At 50.7% G+C, this 19,371-nt stretch overlaps 1 protein-coding gene across 1 annotated transcript; it reads left to right on the forward strand.

Moving 5' to 3' along the window:
• Nucleotides 1–16,083: 16,083 nt before the first annotated feature.
• Nucleotides 16,084–17,043, forward strand: LOC311425588 (olfactory receptor 14J1-like; the record flags this gene model as incomplete). The annotated part of the gene is made up of 1 exon (XM_084501529.1): nucleotides 16,084–17,043. One exon carries the CDS (start codon nucleotides 16,084–16,086, stop codon nucleotides 17,041–17,043), a length of 960 nt encoding a protein of 319 aa, XP_084357655.1.
• Between the last annotated feature and the right edge of the window lie 2,328 nt (nucleotides 17,044–19,371).

The following is a 19,371-nucleotide window of genomic DNA, read 5'->3' on the forward strand; positions in this document are numbered from 1 at the left end:
CCGTTGGAGAGGAACCCACGCAGGAGCAGGTGACTTGGCAGGAGCTGCTGCCTGTGGGGGACCCAGGTTGGAGCAGTTTGCTCCTGAGGGAAGGACCCCGTGTTATGGACTGTGAGGAATGTTTTAACAATTCGTGTCCATAAAGAACAATTTTGTTTGAATCCTGTCTGCCTCTGGGCCCTGCACTGGCAATTTAATTCTTGAACCACAGATGCAGTGTGTCCCAGTCTCCCCCTCATTCTAGTCAATTTATCACATCTTCAGAAAACACTCCTTAAATTTATGAACCTGTTTGCTTTTGTTATTCCGGACTTCTATTTCTAACAGTTACAGCCTTTTTTCCTGTCTTCTTTGAGATTAACTTAACACTGCTATACATGTGTCTGTGAATGGCTGGGGAAGAATGTTTTAATTACTCGTGAAACGTCAAATAAGAAAGCTGTTTGTGTTTGATGTCTGGGAGTTTCAGAACAACTGATAACAACTAGTGACTGTTATGGGATACTATGCGGATCTTTGGTATCTGGTTAGGGGGGGCCGAGAGATTAAGAGGAAGGAAAAAGAAGCTGAAGGACGGCTGGGAGACAAGACTTGCAGAGAATGTTCTATAAACCTGGCATGGTGCCAAGTAAGTACAAAGGAGGAGAGGAAGACTACAAGCCTTCAGCATGAAAGACCCCTGGAGACCCCCAGAAGAGACCCCCAGAGGAGACTGCGCATGCTCCAGTAGGAGGGACTGCACCCCGGAAGCTAATTATAATAATCTATTTTTTTTAGAAGTAGTAATGAATATGTATTAGTCTAGGAGCATAAAAATCAGCTGCTTGATGTAACTGGTGTGCGTCCTGGTGGAGCGGAGACTCCTGGTGCACCCAGCGCTGTTTGCTTACATCTATTCCTTTATATTCTTTCAATAAATCCTTTTTTTTTATTTAATCCTAATTTGAATCCTGAGCCATTGATAACAATTTGGGGGCTCGTCTGGGATGGCTATAGTTCCTGAATTCTGATTTAATCTAGGAGAGGCGCCCCACCATTTGGTGGCTCCTGTTTGAGTCACCTGTAGCCCGTTGGAGAGGAACCCACGCAGGAGCAGGTGACTTGGCAGGAGCTGCTGCCTGTGGGGGACCCAGGTTGGAGCAATTTGCTCCTGAGGGAAGGACCCCGTGTTATGGACCCATATCTGGAGCAGTTCTTGAAGAACTGCTGCCTGTGTGAAGCCCATGCTAGATCAGTTCACCAATGACTGCATCCTGTGGGAGGGACCCCACAGCACTGGGGACAGGAGTGATCGAGAAGGAGCGGCAGAGACAAAGTGCTATAGACTGACCACAGTCCCCATTCCCTCATTCCCCTGCACCACTCGGGGAGGAGGTGGAAGAGGCTGGATGGTGGGGAGGCATTTTTGGTTTCTTTCCTGTGTTTCTCACTTCTCTAGCTTGTTAGTAATAGGCAATAATTCTTACTATCTTCCTACTCTGAGTCTGTTTTGCCCATCACGATAATTGTTGAGTGATCCCCCTGTCTTTATCTCAACCCTTGAGCCATTTTCATTGCATTTTCTCCCTCTTTCCGCTTGAGGAGGGGGAGTGAAAGAGTGGCTGTGGTAGAGCTTGGCTGCCCACCCAAGTAAAACCACCACATGTCTCACCACCCTCATGGTGAGGAAATGTTTCCTAATGTCCAGATTTAACTGCCCCTGGTGCAGCTTTATGCCATTCCTTTGGGCCTGAGGATGACTTGAATCCTTTTTCAGACCCACCTTCCCTGTGCCCGCTGGATCCACATCTCCTCTGTGGAGACTGCAGACATCTCATTTGCCTATAGAAGCCGAGATACCAAAAAGACACTATGAGAGAGTCAGCTCAGTCCCAGTGGCACACATATTTTATAGGGGCTACAGGGAAAGATGGCAGGTTGATGTTTCAGATGAAATGAGACAAAGCCAAAAGTGTGTCGGAACATCACAATGGTACTTAACAACAACAAAAGCAACAACAATAATAATAATATAATAATAACAAAATGCACAGGACTGTCATGAATATACTGTGAGTCATTTGTGGAGACAGATGAGAAGTTTACCATCAGTGAAAACTCTCAATGAAATCACTTTGTTCAGTGCAACTTTCAGCTCCTGGTTTCTCATGCTGTAGATGAAGGGGTTCACTGCTGGGGGAGCCACTGAGTACAGAACTGCCACAACCAGGTCTAGGGATGGGGAGGAGATGGAGGGGGGTTTCAGGTAGGTAAACATGACAGTGCTGAGAAACAGGGAGACCACGGCCAGGTGACAGAGGCACGTGGAAAAGGCTTTGTGTCGACCCCGCTCAGAGGGCATCCTCAGCACGGCCCTGATAATCTGAACATAGGAGAGCACAATGAATACAAAACATCCAAAGTCGATGAAAACATTACCCGTAAGAACCCAAACTTCACTAAGGAAGGTCTGTGAACAGGAGAGCTTGAGGATCTGGGGAATTTCACAGAAGAACTGGTTCACAGCATTGCCTTGGCAGAGGGGCAGGAAAAATGTACTGGCCGTGTGCAGGACAGCACTGAGAACCCCACTGCCCCAGGCAGCTGTTGCCATCTGGGCACAAGATCTGCTACCCAAAAGGCTCCCATAGTGCAGGGGCTTGCAGATGGCAACGTAGTGGTCATAGGACATGACAGTGAGAAGAGAATACTCTGCTGAAAACAAGAAGACAGTCAGAAAGACCTGTGCAGCACATCCTGCGTAGGAAATGACCCTGGTGTTCCAGAGGGAATTGGCCATGGCTTTAGGGAGAGTGGTGGAGATGCAGCCCAGGTCAATCAGGGCAAGGTTGAGGAGGAAGAAGTACATGGGGGTGTGGTGGTGGTGGTCGCAGGCTACGGCAGTGAGAATGAGGCCGTTGCCCAGGAGGGCAGCCAGGTAGATGCTCAAGAAGAGCCCGAAGTGCAGGAGCTGCAGCTCCCGTGTATCTGCGAATGGCAGGAGGAGGAACTGCTGCTGGAGCTGCTTTTGGACATTTGAGTCCTTTGGGCATGGGGACCTGTCTGAGGAAGAAAGTACAGCAAGATATTATGCCAGACTCTGTGAGGAAAACTCTATTTCTTGTACAAACCTGGGAATAGTGTGCTGAGGTCAAAATAATCCAATTTCAATGTGCAGGTCTCCAAACTCCTGTTTGGAGTTGGGGATCTGCACAAGCTGGGGATCGTATCAGTTCTCCCCACGTAGCAAGAGACAGATCACTGCAGCTGACCTAATCGATATGTCCAGTAGCATTTCCATGCCCTTAACTCTCACGTGTCTTCTCCATGGATAGCACAGAGCTGCTATGGCAGAACTGTGCCCTAGTTAAGGACAGCCTGCAGCCCAGCACAACACTTGCAGGAAAAGAGTGGAATGCCCTAAACATGGGGTGACCTGAACACAGAGACAGCTCATTCACAGCCCCACACACAGCATTTCCACAACCCTACACGTCAGGAAGGGACATGGATGCTTTTCCTCCATTAACATATCTGCATGGCAGAACATGCAGGATCTGTGTCTGAGCTGCACCTGAATTATCCTCTACATCGCTGACTCCAAAGGCGACTCGTGAACAAGTTCCTATGCAATTATGTCTAGACGTCTATGCTGGGGGAAGGGAAGAGTCCAAGGGGCTGTACTGTGGAAGGCATCAGCAACGCACGGATGACAGGGAGGTGCCCAAATCGCCTCTGCCATGAAGATACTGGGAGCAGCTCCCTCTCACCCCCTGCCCATGGCTCTGCTGTCTGCATCTGTCCCTGCCTGCATCTCACATCCCCCATCCCACCCGCTGGGTGCTCAGCTCTGCCCTGCAGACACCTCCTGGCAGCAGGGCTCTGCCCAGGGGCAGCTCACTGGGGGCACATACTAGAGCCTAGGTCACACAGACAATGCTGACACTGCATGTGAGGTGGTGGAGCTTACTATGGGCTGAGGGGCAGGAGAGGGACTTGCTGGGGGTCCTTGTAACCTCCTTAGGATGCCTTACAAGTATTCCTATTTTTAGGAATAACATCATATATTTCTATTTCCATTGAGCCAAAAAGAGAAAGCTGAAAGCAGAGGCTAAGGAAAGATGAGAGTGAAGTTCCCTTTGAAATTCCCTTGGTGTGCTGTGGAGCTGTGAGCAGGCTGACCCAGGCAGCAGCCTCCCACCAGCAGCAGGACCCTGCCCTGCCAGGAGGGCTCCTTCCACCCACAGCTTCTCCCCGCAGTGCCCTGGGCAGCTCCACAGGCAGGCTGAGTGCTGAGCCTGGCAGGCAGCAGAAGCCCTGGCCTGGCACACAGCCCCTGGGACACAGCAGGGACCCTGCTCTGCACCACAGCCCTGGCCACCCCTTTCAGCAACCTGGCTGCAGAGACTGCTGCCAGCCTGTCACACGAGAGCACTCAGGGCCTGGCCTTTCTGCATTTTCCTTCTGCCACAGACTTACTCTGTAATGTGCTGCAAGCATTCATTCCCCATCGAGCTTTCAGTATCCCCTCAATTCACACAGCCAGTAACCTCTATCTCCCTTCTCTCCCCTCCCAGTGCCAGCCACAGGCAGTGCCCCCAGCCCTGCTGTGCTATGCAGAGGAGCTGCTCCTGGGCAGAGCTGTCTCTCTGCAGCGCTGTCCGCTTGCCACGAGCTCCCCTTGAGCCCAGGAGCCCAGCCCAGCTCAGCAGCAGAGGCCCAGCCCAAGGCCTCCCTTGCTCTGCCCCCCACCAGGCTCCCTGCATATGGCCCTGGGACTGCAGGGGAACCTGCTCGGAAACAGCCTGAAGGAATCCCTGGGGCTCCAGCCCTCACCTGGCACACACTTCTTCACACCAGGGTCATTTCTCCTTACAGAAAACCAATTAAGTGTAACAATCACATCTTCTTGCCCCAGTATCAGTTTGGACATGAAATCATGGTCAGGGACTGATCTCCTTCATCCCCACTTAAGGAAGGAATTCAGCAGAGTCAGTCAAGGCATCTCATGCTGTTGTTATTCCTGGGGCTGGAAAGGGATCTCAGCTCCCTCCCATATCTGCCACAGACCCACAGCAGCTGGGATTCCTCAGGCCTCAGTTCAGGTGTGCACAACATAGGCACTGTAATGTGAATTACTGAGCCACAGTAGCTCCTTAGTGGAGATGGAGGACAGGCAGGAGCTGTTCAGATGGAAATACCTGGTGAAATTTGAGGTTGATCCTCTGGTCTGATGGGGCATTCCTCAGGCCAACTGAAATGGCAGCAGATGCCACATGGAGGACAACTGAACCTGTCCCTACTCCTTATATGCAGGGCAGCCTGCAGAGGCTGTCAGCAGAGCAAAAGGAGTCATGTGTCACAGGGAGAGCTAAACCTATTCTGTTCTCTTTTAAATGTTCTCTTTTTTCCTTTCTGTTCTACACGACCTTTGGCTGTAATGGCTGTTGTGTCTCGGACATCTCCACAGGGCCTCAGCTCTCACCAGCAAGGTCTCCCTGCCCTTTGTGCCTTGAGGCAGGACTCTGCAGGGGTACAACAGGTGGTGGGTGGGGAGAAAATCCGTGGTTACTTTGCAAACTACACCCTCAACAGTCCATGGGACCTAGGGGCCTGCATCCAAAGGTACAGGGAGAGTGTTTTGGCCTGGAGGTACTGGCTCCTTATGATCCCAGGAAGGGATCAGACAACAGCATTCAGGTGCTGTAAGAGATCATTTAAATGCTCTTAGAGCTAAGACCATAAGGAGAGAAGACTATAGACGATCTATTGAATTTGGTGTGACTTCATTCTAGACACAATACTCCACCGTTAGTCTCAGATCTCCATTACATGTTTGCACTGACCCTATGGGATTATTAAAGGGTGAACAAATTTTGCTGATCAGTCCTTGGCTCTGCAGTTGATGAATCAGCATATATATGGGAATCTGGGAATCTTGGGTGGTGCCATATTGCCACTGGTGCACCATTTGGGTAGCTACTGGCACTTCGACCCTCAGCAACTCCACAACTGAAGGATCCTGTGAGGCACTGGGCAAGGTAGAAAACAGTTGAATGTGCATAAATCACCATAAATCACCTCCAGCATGGCCAATTCCATCAGATATGGACTGCCTCTCTCCCTGGTGGTCCATTTGCCCGGGTGACATACAACATTTTCCTTGAAGGGATACCTTTCCTTTACACCTGACAGGAGTTACCTCAAGAGAGGGAGGATTTGTGCCCCCTTTCCAATTGCTTTGTCAATGCCCCCTTCCCTGGAGAGGGATCCCAGCTGCTTGGCTTCCCTGCCCTCTAATTCTAGGCTACCAGCCCTGTTATCCCAGTATCGGAGCAGCCAGGTGACAATGTGCTGGCCTAGATGATGGCTGAAATCTAATCACACATCTCACAGCTCCCCAAGGAATGGTGATCAGGAGCTTACTGCTCCTTTTATGTTATCTCTGTCTTCATCCACCTTTTCCTGTGATGGCTCTACTTGGGAGGTGCATGCCTCGTCTTCTTCCTCCTTCCCTGTATGAGCAGGAGCTTCTTTCCTAGCTAAACAAGCTGATTTTGTCTCTCCTGTTTCTTCTCATATGTATGTATGAGTGATAGAGGCACAGGTTGCTTCTCTGGCCCAGTCGCAGGGATTGGAGTTGTGTAGATTGCAACTCAGTAAGCATAGGCCAAGCACCAGCACATTGCAGTGATTTCTCCCTCTTTGGAATCGCCAGGGTGATGACACTCCTTTTTCAAGCATTCTGCCTTTTTATTTATTTATTTATTTATTTATTTATTTATTTATTTATTTTTATGATTCTGCACTTCTTCAGGGGTGAATTTAGAAAGCATTGGAGGTGCCCACAGTTCTAAGTGCCTGCCCATATTCTCCCACACACCCTGCCCCTCATAATTATCCTGCCTCAGGGCAGATCATTGTGTGGCATTCTGAAATAGTTTACTCTGACCTTAAACAAAACCTGAAACACATTCAGGACACATAACAATAGGTACAGGCTGGTTTGAACATTCCAAGGATTCCAAGTTTTGAAGAGCTGTGGGTAGAAGTGTCCCCCCCTCCCCCCCCATCATTTCCATAGATTGGCTCCCCGAGGAGAAAAGTAAAGACTGTTAATTATAAATAGTTTCTGAGAGAAAGTTCCTCAGGCATGGAGGTGACAGCAATGCTGAGTACAACTACCAGATTTGTCTCATGACCAGTAATTTTATCACAACAGAAGGCAGTGTTAGGCCATAAACTAAAAACCATAAACCAGCCCTCACAAAGGATAAACAGCACAACAGGGAACACACACAATATGTAATGTGCTACCCAACACAGTTCTGAGACCAAACACAACTACTACACCAACAAAAAATGAACATTGTGGTCAACAACTATGAAGCTGATATACTGCTTCTAACAACTTTATTTTAACATGATCCAGTCATATCTGTCATTATCTGAGCCCTTTATGGCCCCACGTAGGACTCATTTGGGAAGAAGGGCATCCCACAGGAGGGCAGAGATTGACCATCAAGGAGCAGTAGAAGCAACGTCATGGACTGACAGCAATTCCCAATTCTCCTGTTCCACCCAGGAGAAGTAGTTACAAGAGGCTGGATGGGGGGAATGGTGTTTTTACACAGAATCACAGAATCACCTAATCACCGAATCACAGAATCACAGAATCACAGAATCACAGAATTTCTAGGTTAGAAGAGACCTCAAGATCATCGAGTCCAACCTCCAACCTAACACTAACAGTCCCCACTAAACCATATCCCTAAGCTCTACATCTAAACGTCTTTTAAAGACCTCCAGGGATGGTGACTCCACCACTTCCCTGGGCAGCCTGTTCCAGTGTCTAACAACCCTTTCGGTAAAGAAGTTCTTCCTAACATCCATCCTAAAACTCCCCTGGCTCAACTTAAGCCCATTCCCCCTCATCTTGTCACCAGGCACGTGGGAGAACAGACCAACCCCCACCTCGCTACAGCCTCCTTTAAGGTACCTGTAGAGAGCAATAAGGTCGCCCCTGAGCCTCCTTTTCTCTAGGCTGAACAAGCCCAGCTCCCTCAGCCGCTCCTCGTAGGACTTGTTCTCCAGGCCCCTCACCAGCTTCGTCGCCCTTCTCTGCACCCGCTCAAGAACCTCGATGTCCTTCTTGTCGCGAGGGGCCCAAAATTGAACACAGTACTCGAGGTGCGGCCTCACCAGAGCCGAGTACAGGGGGACGATCACTTCCCTAGCCCTGCTGGTCACACTGTTTCTGATACAAGCCAGGATGCCGTTGGCCTTCTTGGCCACCTGAACACACTGCTGGCTCATATTCAGCAGACTATCAACCATCACTCCCAGGTCCTTCTCTGCCTCGCAGCTCTCCAACCGCTCATCTCCCAGCCTGTAGCTCTGCTTGGGGTTATTGTGCCCCAGGTGGAGGACCCGGCACTTGGCCTTGTTGAACTTCATGCAGTTGACCTCAGCCCATCAGTGCAGCCTATCCAGATCCTCCTGCAGAGCTTTCCTACCCTCAAGCAGATCGACACACACACCTAACTTGGTGTCGCCTGCAAACTTACTGAGGGTGCACTCAATGCCCTCGTCCAGATCATCGATGAAGATATTAAAGAGGACTGGCCCCAGCACCGAGCCCTGGGGAATGCCACTAGTGACTGGCCTCCAACTGGACTTGACTCCATTTACTACGACTCTTTGGGCCCGGCTATTCAGCCAGTTTCTAACTCAATGAATCGTGCACCAGTCCAAGCCAAGAGCAGCCAGTTTCTTGAGGAGAATGCTGTGGGAAACGGTGTCAAAAGCCTTTCCCTCATCCACCCAGCGCGTCATCTTGTCATAGAAGGAGATCGGGTTCGTCAAGCAGGACCTGTCTTTCATAAACCCATGCTGACTGGGCCTGCTTGCCCTGCAAGTGCCGCGTGATGACTCTCAAGAGGATCTGCTCCATGAGCTTCCCTGGCACTGAGGTCAAACTGACAGGTCTGTAGTTTCCTGGGTCAGTCCTCTGGCCCTTCTTGTAGATAGGCATCACGTTTGCTAGTCACCAGTCCACTGGGACCTTCCCCGATAGCCAGGGCTGTTGATAAATGATGGTAAGTGGCTTGGCCAGCTCCTCCGCCAGTTCTCTCAGTACCCTTGGGTGGATCCCATCCGGCCCTATCGACTTGTGCACATCCAAGTGCCGTAGCAGGTCACCAACCATTTCTTCGTGGATAGTGAGGGCCACATCCTGCTCCCCATCCCCTTCCACAAGCTCAGGGTACTGGGTATCCAGAGAACAACCGGTATTGCCGCTAAAGACTGAGGAGAAGAAGGCATTAAGCACTTCTACCTTTTCCTCATCTCTTGTAACTAAGTTTCCCCCCGCATCCAGTAAAGGATGGAGATTCACCTTAGTCCTCCTTTTTGTGTTGATGTATTTATAAAAACGTTTTTTTGTTATCTTTAATGGCAGTAGCCAGATTGAGCTCCAGATGAGCTTTGGCCTTTCTAATTTTGTCCCTGCACAGCCTCGCAACATCCTTATAGTCCTCCCTAGTGGCCCGCCCTCTTTTCCAAAGATTATAAACCCTCTTTTTTTCTCCTAAGCTCAAGCCACAATTCTCTGTTGAGCCAGGCCGGTCTTCTTCCCCGCCAGCTCATCTTTGGGCACGTGGGGACAGACCGTTCCTGTGCCATTACAATTTCCCTCTTGAAGAGCGCCCTGCCTTCCTGGACTCCTCTGCCCTTCAGAACCGCCTCCCAAGGGACTCCACCAACCAGTGCCCTGAGCAGTTCAAAGTCAGCCCTCCGGAAGTCCAATACAGTGGTTTTACTGGTCCCCTTCCTGGCCTTGCAAGAATAGAGAACTCCACCATTTTGTGGTGGAGTTCCTGGCTTGTATCAGGAACAGCGTAACCAGCAGGGCTAGGGAGGTGATCGTCCCCCTGTACTCAGCTCTGGTGAGGCCGCACCTCGAGTACTGTGTTCAGTTTTGGGCCCCTCGCTACAAGAAGGACATCGAGGTGCTTGAGCGGGTGCAGAGAAGGGCGACAAAGCTGGTGAGGGGCCTGGAGAACAAGTCCTACGAGGAGCGGCTGAGGGAGCTGGGCTTGTTCAGCCTGGAGAAGAGGAGGCTCAGGGGTGACCTTATCACTCTTTTTAGGTACCTCAAGGGAGGCTGTAGCGAGGTGGGGGTTGGCCTGTTCTCCCATGTGCCTGGTGACAAGACGAGGGGGAATGGGCTTAAGTTGAGCCAGGGGAGTTTTAGGTTAGATGTTAGGAAGAACTTCTTCACTGAAAGGGTTGTGAGGCATTGGAACAGGCTGCCCAGGGAAGTGGTGGAGTCACCATCCCTGGAAGTCTTCAAAAGACGCTTAGATGTAGAGCTTAGGGATATGGTTTAGTGGAGGGCTGTTAGCGTTAGGTTGGAGGTTGGACTCGATGATCTTGAGGTCTCTTCCAACCTAGAAAATTCTGTGATTCTGTGATTCTGTGGTCACTCTGCCCAAGACAGCTCCCGACAATCACATCCTCCACCAGTCCTTCTCTGTTTGTGAAGAGAAGGTCTAGCGGGGCGCCACCCCTGGTAGGCTCACTAACCAGCTGCATCAGGAAGCTATCTTCCGCACTCTCCAGAAACCTCCTAGACTGCTTTCTCTGGGCTGTGTTGTGCTTCCAAGATATGTCAGGGTCTGGGCTGTGTTGTGCTTCCAGGATATGTCAGTTTAGTTTGCTTGTAGTTCCTCAAAGTTGTAGTCCGCCACTGATAGGCAATAAAATATATTTATCTGCCTATGCTAGGTCTGTCTTATCTGTGATGATAATTGGTACCCATGAGGATATTTGGTGGGTGTCCTGTTCTACCTCAAGCCTTGAGCCATTTTCATCATATTTTTCCCCCTTTTCCTTGTAGGTTGGGAAGTAAAAGAGCAGTGGCCATGAAGTTCTCCTGTGTACCTGTGTAAAACCACCACAGTAGGGAGATTGGAAGGGTCCAGCACCAGGGCTGTGGCCATCCAGGGATGAAATCTCAGCAGCCAGAACATGCTCTGCCAGCCTGGTGGCACAGGAGGGGCTGGTTTCCCTGAAGGAGATCAGTACAAGGGGAAGGCTTGATTTCCAACACAGGCATTTCTGGCACATTCCTGAGAGGCCTGTGAAGCTGCAGGCCACACCAGTCTCTGGGACACCGGTCGTCTTTCCTCCCAGAGCCAGATCCTGAAGAGGCACCAGCTCCCAGGGAAACCTGGCCCTGGACTGTCCCCATCACGAGGAGGCTGAGCCATGCCCAGAGGAGCCCTAGGGCTGAGGACAGCCCTAGCATCAGGACCCAAAAGTCCTGGTTGCCACATTGTCCTCTGAGCCTAGCGGGACTCTCAGGCAGGGCTCTCGCAGCAGCCACCAGCTCTGTCCAGCACCACCACGACCCCCCAGTCCAGAAATTGCAGCTTTGGACAGCTGACAGCCACTGGGCCACCCTGTGGGAAGGGACTCTTGACACCCTTACCTTTGGGGGAGAGGTGTAGGAGCACTGGGAACAAGGAAACCATATCAGGGGCGATGGTCACCCTCCAGCAGCCCTCCATCTCGCTTGCTGCTGGCCCTCAGCTCAGGACAAGGGATGCCCGCCCTGGCTCCTCAACCACAGCTCCTCTGCAAGGTGCCCCTGCTCCTCTGCCCATCAGCGAGGGTCACCCAGTGCAAGCTTGCTGCCTGCTGACCCCACTCCTGGCCACAGAAGGACAGTGGTGGGGAGCACCCAAGCGGTGCCCAGCAGGGACCAGGCCTTGCAGGGAAGTGCCAGCTCTGCTGCTGCTCCAGTGACGATATCCTGGTGATGCAGTGTGACATCAGCCCGTGTCATTTGAAGGCCTGTGAGGTCAGCAGCATGGAGATGGCACAGCTCAAGAGAGAGACGACAGATTTCCCTTGTGTGGAGAAACTGTCACTTCCTTTCTTCCCAGTTCTTTTCCACAGGATCCTGACAAATTTACCAGGAACATCTCCAAATGGTGACAAAGGCCATGGAATATAGGAAATGGAGCAATGGAAAAGTCTCCAGTGTCCCCCTGCCACAACACGCCTCTGCTGCTGGGAGCCCTTCCAGGAGAGTTGGGTGTCAAGCTTGTCCTGGGGCTGGACTTTTTTCAAACAATGGGAGCCAAGGCACCTGGGATGCAGCAGCCCCTCACAGTGCCTGAACACCTCTTCTGCACCAGACTGGGATCTCTCTTGTAGCTTGACCAAGTCTCCCATTTCTGGAGGCCTGTGCTATCCTGAAGGCCAGACTACCACCCCTGACTGTGCTGCACAGAGATACACGTGGTCCTGTGTCTATGCTGCCAGTGCGCACTGCTGGGTCATGTCAACCTGGTCATGGTGTCCAGGGCATGAGCTGCCATGTCTGCAACCAAAGCCCCAGAAGAGGAGAGGTGCATCTCTGTGGGCATGATTCCCTTTCCTCCTGCATGACAGAGGGGTTGCCAGTGACTGGAAAGCTGTGCCCATCCCTGGGGGCTCTGCACAGCTGGGTGAGGCGCTCTGGGGGTTTTCTCTGACTCTTTGTCTTCCTCAGAATGAGCACTGTGGTATTTCCCCACATTTCTCCACCTGTTCATCCTGTTCCTGCTATAGTGTTCAGGCTCCCTAGGGATGCGGGATTCAGGCACAGTTCCAAAAATGACCCTGAACATCCTGCCACAGATGTGTCAGCACAGCAATGAGGTGTTCCCTCACCCATCTGACTTGTGGGGCCACAGTCAATGCAGTGCAAGGGGGTGTGCAATGTGCCAACTATCCTTGCACAAGATGTAGAGTGCCTTGTGCCTTTCTTCTGGGATCATAATGAACCAGAACATCCTGGTCACAACCAAGATTTCTTCAATGAAAGCCCTACTGTCCCATGCACTATAGGGATGTAGTTTGCAAAGCACCAGTGATTTTATTCCCACCCAGCACCTCTTATACCCAGGCAGAGTCTTGTGTCAGGGCATAAAAGGCAGACAGACCTTGCTCGTGTTGGATGAGGCCATTTGGACATGTCCATGACAAACTAATTCTCAGAGAAGATGTGATTGTTACACTCAATTAGTTTTCTGCTCAGAGAAATGAGCCTGCTGTTAAGAAGTGTGTGTGCCCAGGGATTCCTTCAGGCTGTTTGCCAGCAGGTTCTGCTGCAGCCCCAGGGCCATGTGCAGGGAGCCTGGTGGGGGGCAGAGCAAGGGAGGCCTTGGGCTGGGCCTCTGCTGCTGAGCTGGGCCGGGCTCCTGGGCCCAAGGGGAGCTCCTGGCAAGCAGGCAGCACTGCAGAGAGACAGCTCTGCCCAGGAGCAGCTCCTGTGCACAGCGCAGCAGGCCTGGGGGCACTGCCTGCAGCTCTCATGGAAAGGGGAGAGAAGTGAGTAGGAAAGAGGTAATGGGTTGTGTGGAGAGGCAGGATGCTAAGAGCTCGCAGAATGAGGAGTGCTTATAGCCCTTAATGGGGTAAATCTTGTAGCAGTGCAGTGCACAGGTATTATCCTGGAGGAACAGAACAGGCTGGTGGCTCTTCATATGTCTTTATTGCAGAGAAGGATGTGCTGCAGAGAAGGGCTTCCCCACTGCAGCGTCAGCAGCCAGGCCCCGAGGGTTCCCTTGTCATGGGCCAGCTGCAAGCTTTGAAGCTGGGGCTGCAGGCAGGGGTGTCCAAGGCTGTGGTGCAGAGCAGGGTCCCTGCTGTGCCCCAGGGGCTGTGTGGCGGGGCAGGGCCTCTGCCGCCTGCCAGGCTCAGCACTCAGCCTGCCCGGGGAGCTGCCCAGGGCGCTGTGGGGAGAAGCTGTGGGTGGAAGGGGCGCCCCCAGCAGGGCAGGGTCCTGCTGCTGGCAGGAGGCTGCTGCCTGGGGCAGCCTGCTCACAGCTCCACAGCACATCCAGGAAGTATCCAAGGGGACATTGCAATAGAAGAGGAAAGGCAGGTGTTAGCTCCTTCAATCTCTGCTTTCCTGAGTCTCTGCTTTCATTTTTTTCTTTGTCTCAGCCAGAATAGAAATAGATGCTCTTATTTCCAAGAAGAGCCTGAGACTCCTTAAGCATCACTAGGAATGTTATAAGGATCACAGCAAGTCCCTTTTCTGCCCCTCAGCCCATATAAAGCTCCATGACCACACGTGGCATCCTCCCCAAAGCTGAACCTGGCGGAGGCAGTTCTGTACTCCATTTCGTGCCATCCCTGTACTGCAGACACCTTCCCCTGAGCAGCTGCATGGTCTGCTCTCCCATCCAGAAAAGCTTCTGCTCTCAAAATCATGGGATCTCTAACCGGTACACTTTGGCTGCCCAACCTTCAGAACAAGAGGACACTCCCAGTGCTCATCTCTCACTCTCATTCTTGCCTTCCTCAGCAGAAGCACTGGGGCATTTCTTTGTGTTTCCCCTCCCATTCATCCTGCCCTTACTATTCTCCTCAGACTCTGGACAGTGGGATTAAAGCCAGAGCTCTAACACCAGAATAGTGAGTCCTGCTCTGGAGATGTGTCACTGGGAGCAAAGCACCCAAGCTGTTCTAGCCAAAATGTCTCAGGGCACTGCAGTGCGTAGTGCTGGGAAATGAGCTGACTCTGTTCATGTCACTCTGGTTAAAGGTAATCCAGCAGTGTCCCTGAGGTTATCCTGCTGGAGGATGTTGAACAGCCTTTCTTTATTATAGGTGCACTACATCTGAACAAAAATATGTGTTTCAGAATGTTCCCTTCCCAGAACGTTCAATTCCTTTCCCAGGAACACACTGCTGTACAGAGCAGGTGAGAATGGGGAGAGGGGGGGTAAAGGATGGGTAAGGGAGAGTCCTTGAGAGCTCATGGGCATAGGCCGCTGCTCCAAACAGCGCTCAGCCAGCACAAACCAGAGCTCCAGCCAGAGAGGAGAATGAAGCTGCTTCTGAGAAAGCACGTGTTTGTGAGTGATAGGAACAACATTGTCACTGTTTGAGCTGCATTAGGGATCATAATTCATATGCAGCTCAAACAGTGACGATGTTGTTCCTATTGCTCAGGTATATGCACGAAGAAAAAGCATCCATGTTCCCTCCTAACTTTTGAGCCTCTAAGGTGTGTTGGGCTAGGAAGGAGCTCACTCTTCCTTCAGGACACCACATCTAAGGACATTTGACTCTTTATATGGGGCTTCTGCCGGGCTGCAGGCTGCCATGCTCAAGGGCACAGCTCTGCCCTAGCAGCTCTGTGTTATCTAGCAGCCCCATGGAGAAGACACGTCAGTCCTAAGGCCATACAAATGCTGTTGCATGGCTGAATGCAGGCAGCTGCTGTGGTCCCTCCATGTCCGTGGTGAAGAGCATAGAGCTGAGATCCTCCTCAGGTACAATGAGATGGGTGAGGGGTTTGTAGGTCTGCCCTTTGAACCTGGATTCCTCTGCTCTCAGCAGCATCCAGGTTGTTTTCAGGGGAACACCTGAGTGTGACCATCCTCCAGAGATGCCTGTACAGAGCAGTTGAGACAAGGACTGCTGGATATACCAGGTGCCCCCACTCTGCCCTGAGCTACAGTCAGCCTGAAAAATTCTTTGATAGCTCAAATGTATTCTACCTGAGAAAAGCCCATGTTGTCATCTACCTAACTCTGTAGGGCAGGACTCCCTCCTTCAGAGCCCCTCTGATCCTGATGGCACTGTCAACCAGTACCAATCACAGCTCATGAAAGGGACCTGCAAAGGCCTTCCTGAAAGGGGAGAGGCAGTCTGTGAGGTTTCTGCAAGAAATGGAGTAGAGTGGATCACAGAGTTCTGTCTTAATGTTTTCCTGTTTTTTTCCTCCTCAGACACCTCTCCATACCCAGATTACTTCCCCAGCTCTGATCTAAAGGACAGAGTTGTTGCCTCGCAGGACCCACAAGATTTCACCTGGAGTGCAACCGAAATACAAAGGGTTTCCATAGTTGGCTGCTCCCAGTAGCACTCTCTGGCACCACCAAGCAAGACTCTAGCAAGACACCTGCAGAGGTCTTCCTGAAAGGGAAGCATCAATTTTGAGTTTTAAGAAGTGGGGTACATTTTTCTCACACAGTCTAGCCTAGCATTTTGCTGTATTTTCCTCCTCAGACAGGTCTTCGTGCCCAGAGGAATCAAATGTCCAACAGCAGCTCCATCACCGAGTTCCTCCTCACGGCATTCGCAGACACACGGGAGTTGCAGCTCCTGTACTTCGCGCTCTTCCTGGGCATCTACCTGGCTGCCCTCCTGGGCAACGGCCTCATCCTCACCGCCGTAGCCTGCGACCAGCGCCTCCACACGCCCATGTACTTCTTCCTCCTCAACCTTGCCCTCCTCGACCTGGGCTGCATCTCCACCACTGTCCCCAAAGCCATGGCCAATTTCCTCTGGGACACCAGGGCCATTTCCTATGCAGGATGTGTTGCACAGGTCTTTTTCTTCTTTTGTTTGTTTTTAGCAGAGTATTCTCTTCTCACTGTCATGTCCTATGACCGCTACATTGCCATCTGCAAGCCCCTGCACTATGGGAGCCTCCTGGGCAGCAGAGCTTGTACCCAGATGGCAGCGGCTGCCTGGGGCAGTGGGGTTCTCTATGCTCTGCTGCACACTGCCAATTCATTTTCACTGCCCCTCTGTGGAGGATATACCCTGGACCAGTTCTTCTGTGAAATCCCCCAGGTCCCCAAGCTCTCCTGCACAGACTCCTACCTCAGGGAAGTTTGGCTTCTACTGGCTTGTTTCTGTTTAGCATTTGTCTGTTTTGTTTTCATTGTGCTCTCCTATGTGCAGATCTTCAGGGCTGTGCTGAGGATGCCTTCTGAGCAGGGACGGCACAAAGCCTTTTCCACGTGCCTCCCCCACCTCTTTGTGGTCTCCCTGTTTCTCAGCACTGGCTTTTTTGCCTACCTGAAGCCCCCGTCCATCTCCTCCCCATCACTGGATCTGGTGGTGGCAGTTCTCTATTCAGTCATGCCCCCAATATTCAATCCTCTCATCTACAGCATGCGAAACGAGGAGCTCAAGCGTGCTATCAGGAAAGTGATTACATGGATTTTTCTTAAGATGGATACATTTTTCACTTTTCTCCACAAATGACATTGTTTGTTTTCCATTGCAGGCCTGAGTGGTATTTACTCATTACTTTACAATTGGTACTTTCTCATTACTTTACAATTACCTTCAGTGTCATTTCCAATCACTACTTTCTTAGAAAAAATCATTTGTTCATCCCACATCTCCTGAGGTGTGAAACTGCTCTGTTTACTGTGGACATTATTTGACTACCTGTTTGTAAGCACTCTTCCTTGGCATCTGCTTAATAAAACAGGATCTTCCCCAAGATGACCCATCCGGGAATTTTACTAGTGGCAATTCCCACAGCCCTTGGTTGCCCCCACTGAGAGTGTCTTGCAGGGGGTTTAGGACCTATCACCCACCCACGTATCACTCCATTCACCAGTCCAGCCCCCCCGACAGGAGATTAGAACCAGTGAGAAAACAAAAAGACTTCTACGCAGACTTTAGAAGCCTCAGTTACACTCTCACACACAAACACGGGCAACCGTACCTTTACCCAACCGGACGGTATCTTACGAATCAGTCGTCTTCGTCCAGAGTCCAACTGGACGGTATCCACAAGCGTCTTCGTCTGGGATCGAACCAGACGGTATCCAAACGACTGTCGTCTTCGTCCGGTTCGATCCCGGACACCGGAATCCAACCGAACGGTATCCAAACGACCCTGTCGTCTTCATCCGGATCTTCGCGCGCAGAATTACGGGCACAAAAACATAGCCGGCAAGGGAGCTCAAAAAAAAATCAAATTCTTTGCTTACCTTTATTCAGGTTCAGGATGGCATTAGTCCCGATCTGACTCAAACAGGAGCCACCAAATGGTGGGGCGCCTCTCCTAGATTAAATCAGAATTCAGGAACTATAGCCATCCCGGACGAGCCCCCAAATTGTTATCAATGGCTCAGGATTCAAATTAGGATTAAATAAAAAAATAGGATTTATTAAAGGATATAAAGGAATAGAGGTAAGCAAACAGCGCTGGGTGCACCGGGAGTCTCCGCTCCACCAGGACGCACACCAGTTACATCAAGCAGCTGATTTTTATGCTCCTAGACTAATACATATTCATTACTACTTCTAAAAAAAATAGATTATTATAATTAGCTTCCGGGGTGCAGTCCCTCCTACTGGAGCATGCGCAGTCTCCTCTGGGGTCTCTTCTGGGGGTCTCTAGGGGTCTTTCATGCTGAAGGCTCGTAGTCTTCCTCTCCACCTTTGTACTTACTGAGCACCATACCAAGTTTACGGAACATCTTCTTCAAGTCTTGTCTCCCAGCCGCCCTTCAGCTTCTTTCTCCTTCCTCTTTATCTCTCGGCCCCCCCTAACCAGATACCAAAGATCCACATAGTATCCCATAACAGTCACTAGTTGTTATCAGTTGTTCTGAAACTCCCAGACACACGAGTAATTAAAACATTCTTCCCCAGCCATTCACAGACACATCTATAGCAGTGTTAGAAATAGAAGTCCGGAATAACAAAAGCCAACAGGTTCATAAATTTAAGAAGTGATAAATTGACTAGAATGAGGGGGAGACTGGGACACACTGCATCTGTGGTTCAAGAATTAAATTGCCAGTGCAGGGCCCAGAGGCAGACAGGATTCAAACAGAATTGTTCTTTATGGACACGAATTGTTAAAACATTCCTCACATTGAGCATTACTAACAGTCTGGAGCAGTGTGTACTGGGTCTGGTTTAACTCGTGGTTTAACCAGCTAAACACCACACAGCCGTTCGCTCACCCTCCCCCCTCCCTCTCTGGGATGGGGGAGAGAAACGGGAAAGTAAAGCCCGTGAGTTGAGATAAAGACAGTTTATTAAGACAGGAAAATAATAATAACAACAACAATAATAATAACAATAATGAGGATAATAGTACTACTACTAATAATGTGATGCACAATACTACTAATAAACAAGTGATGCACAATGCAATTGCTCACCACCCGCTGACCAATGCCCAGCCTAACCCCAAGCAGTCCGCCCCTCCTCCCCCGGTTAGCCACCCATATATATTGTTTAGCATGACGTCAGATGGTATGGAATACCCCTTTGGCTAGTTTGGGTCACCTGTCCTGGGTCTGTCCCCTCCCAGCTCTTGCTGCACCCACAGCCTGCCTGTTGGCAGGACAGAGCAAGAAGCTGAGATGCCCTTGGCTTGTTGTAAGCACTGCTCTGCAACAATTAAAACATCGGGGTGTTATCAGCACTCTTCTCATCCTAAGCCAAAACATAGCATTCTACCAGCTACTAGGAAGATAATTAACTCTGTCCTAACTGAAACCAGAACAAGGACTTTCCCCAACTTGGTACAGATCCATGCTGAAGAACATCTTGTAGAGCTGC

The sequence above is a fragment of the Aythya ferina genome, assembly GCF_964211825.1.
Source record: "Aythya ferina genome assembly, chromosome: 32".
Taxonomy (NCBI): Eukaryota; Metazoa; Chordata; class Aves; order Anseriformes; family Anatidae; genus Aythya; species Aythya ferina.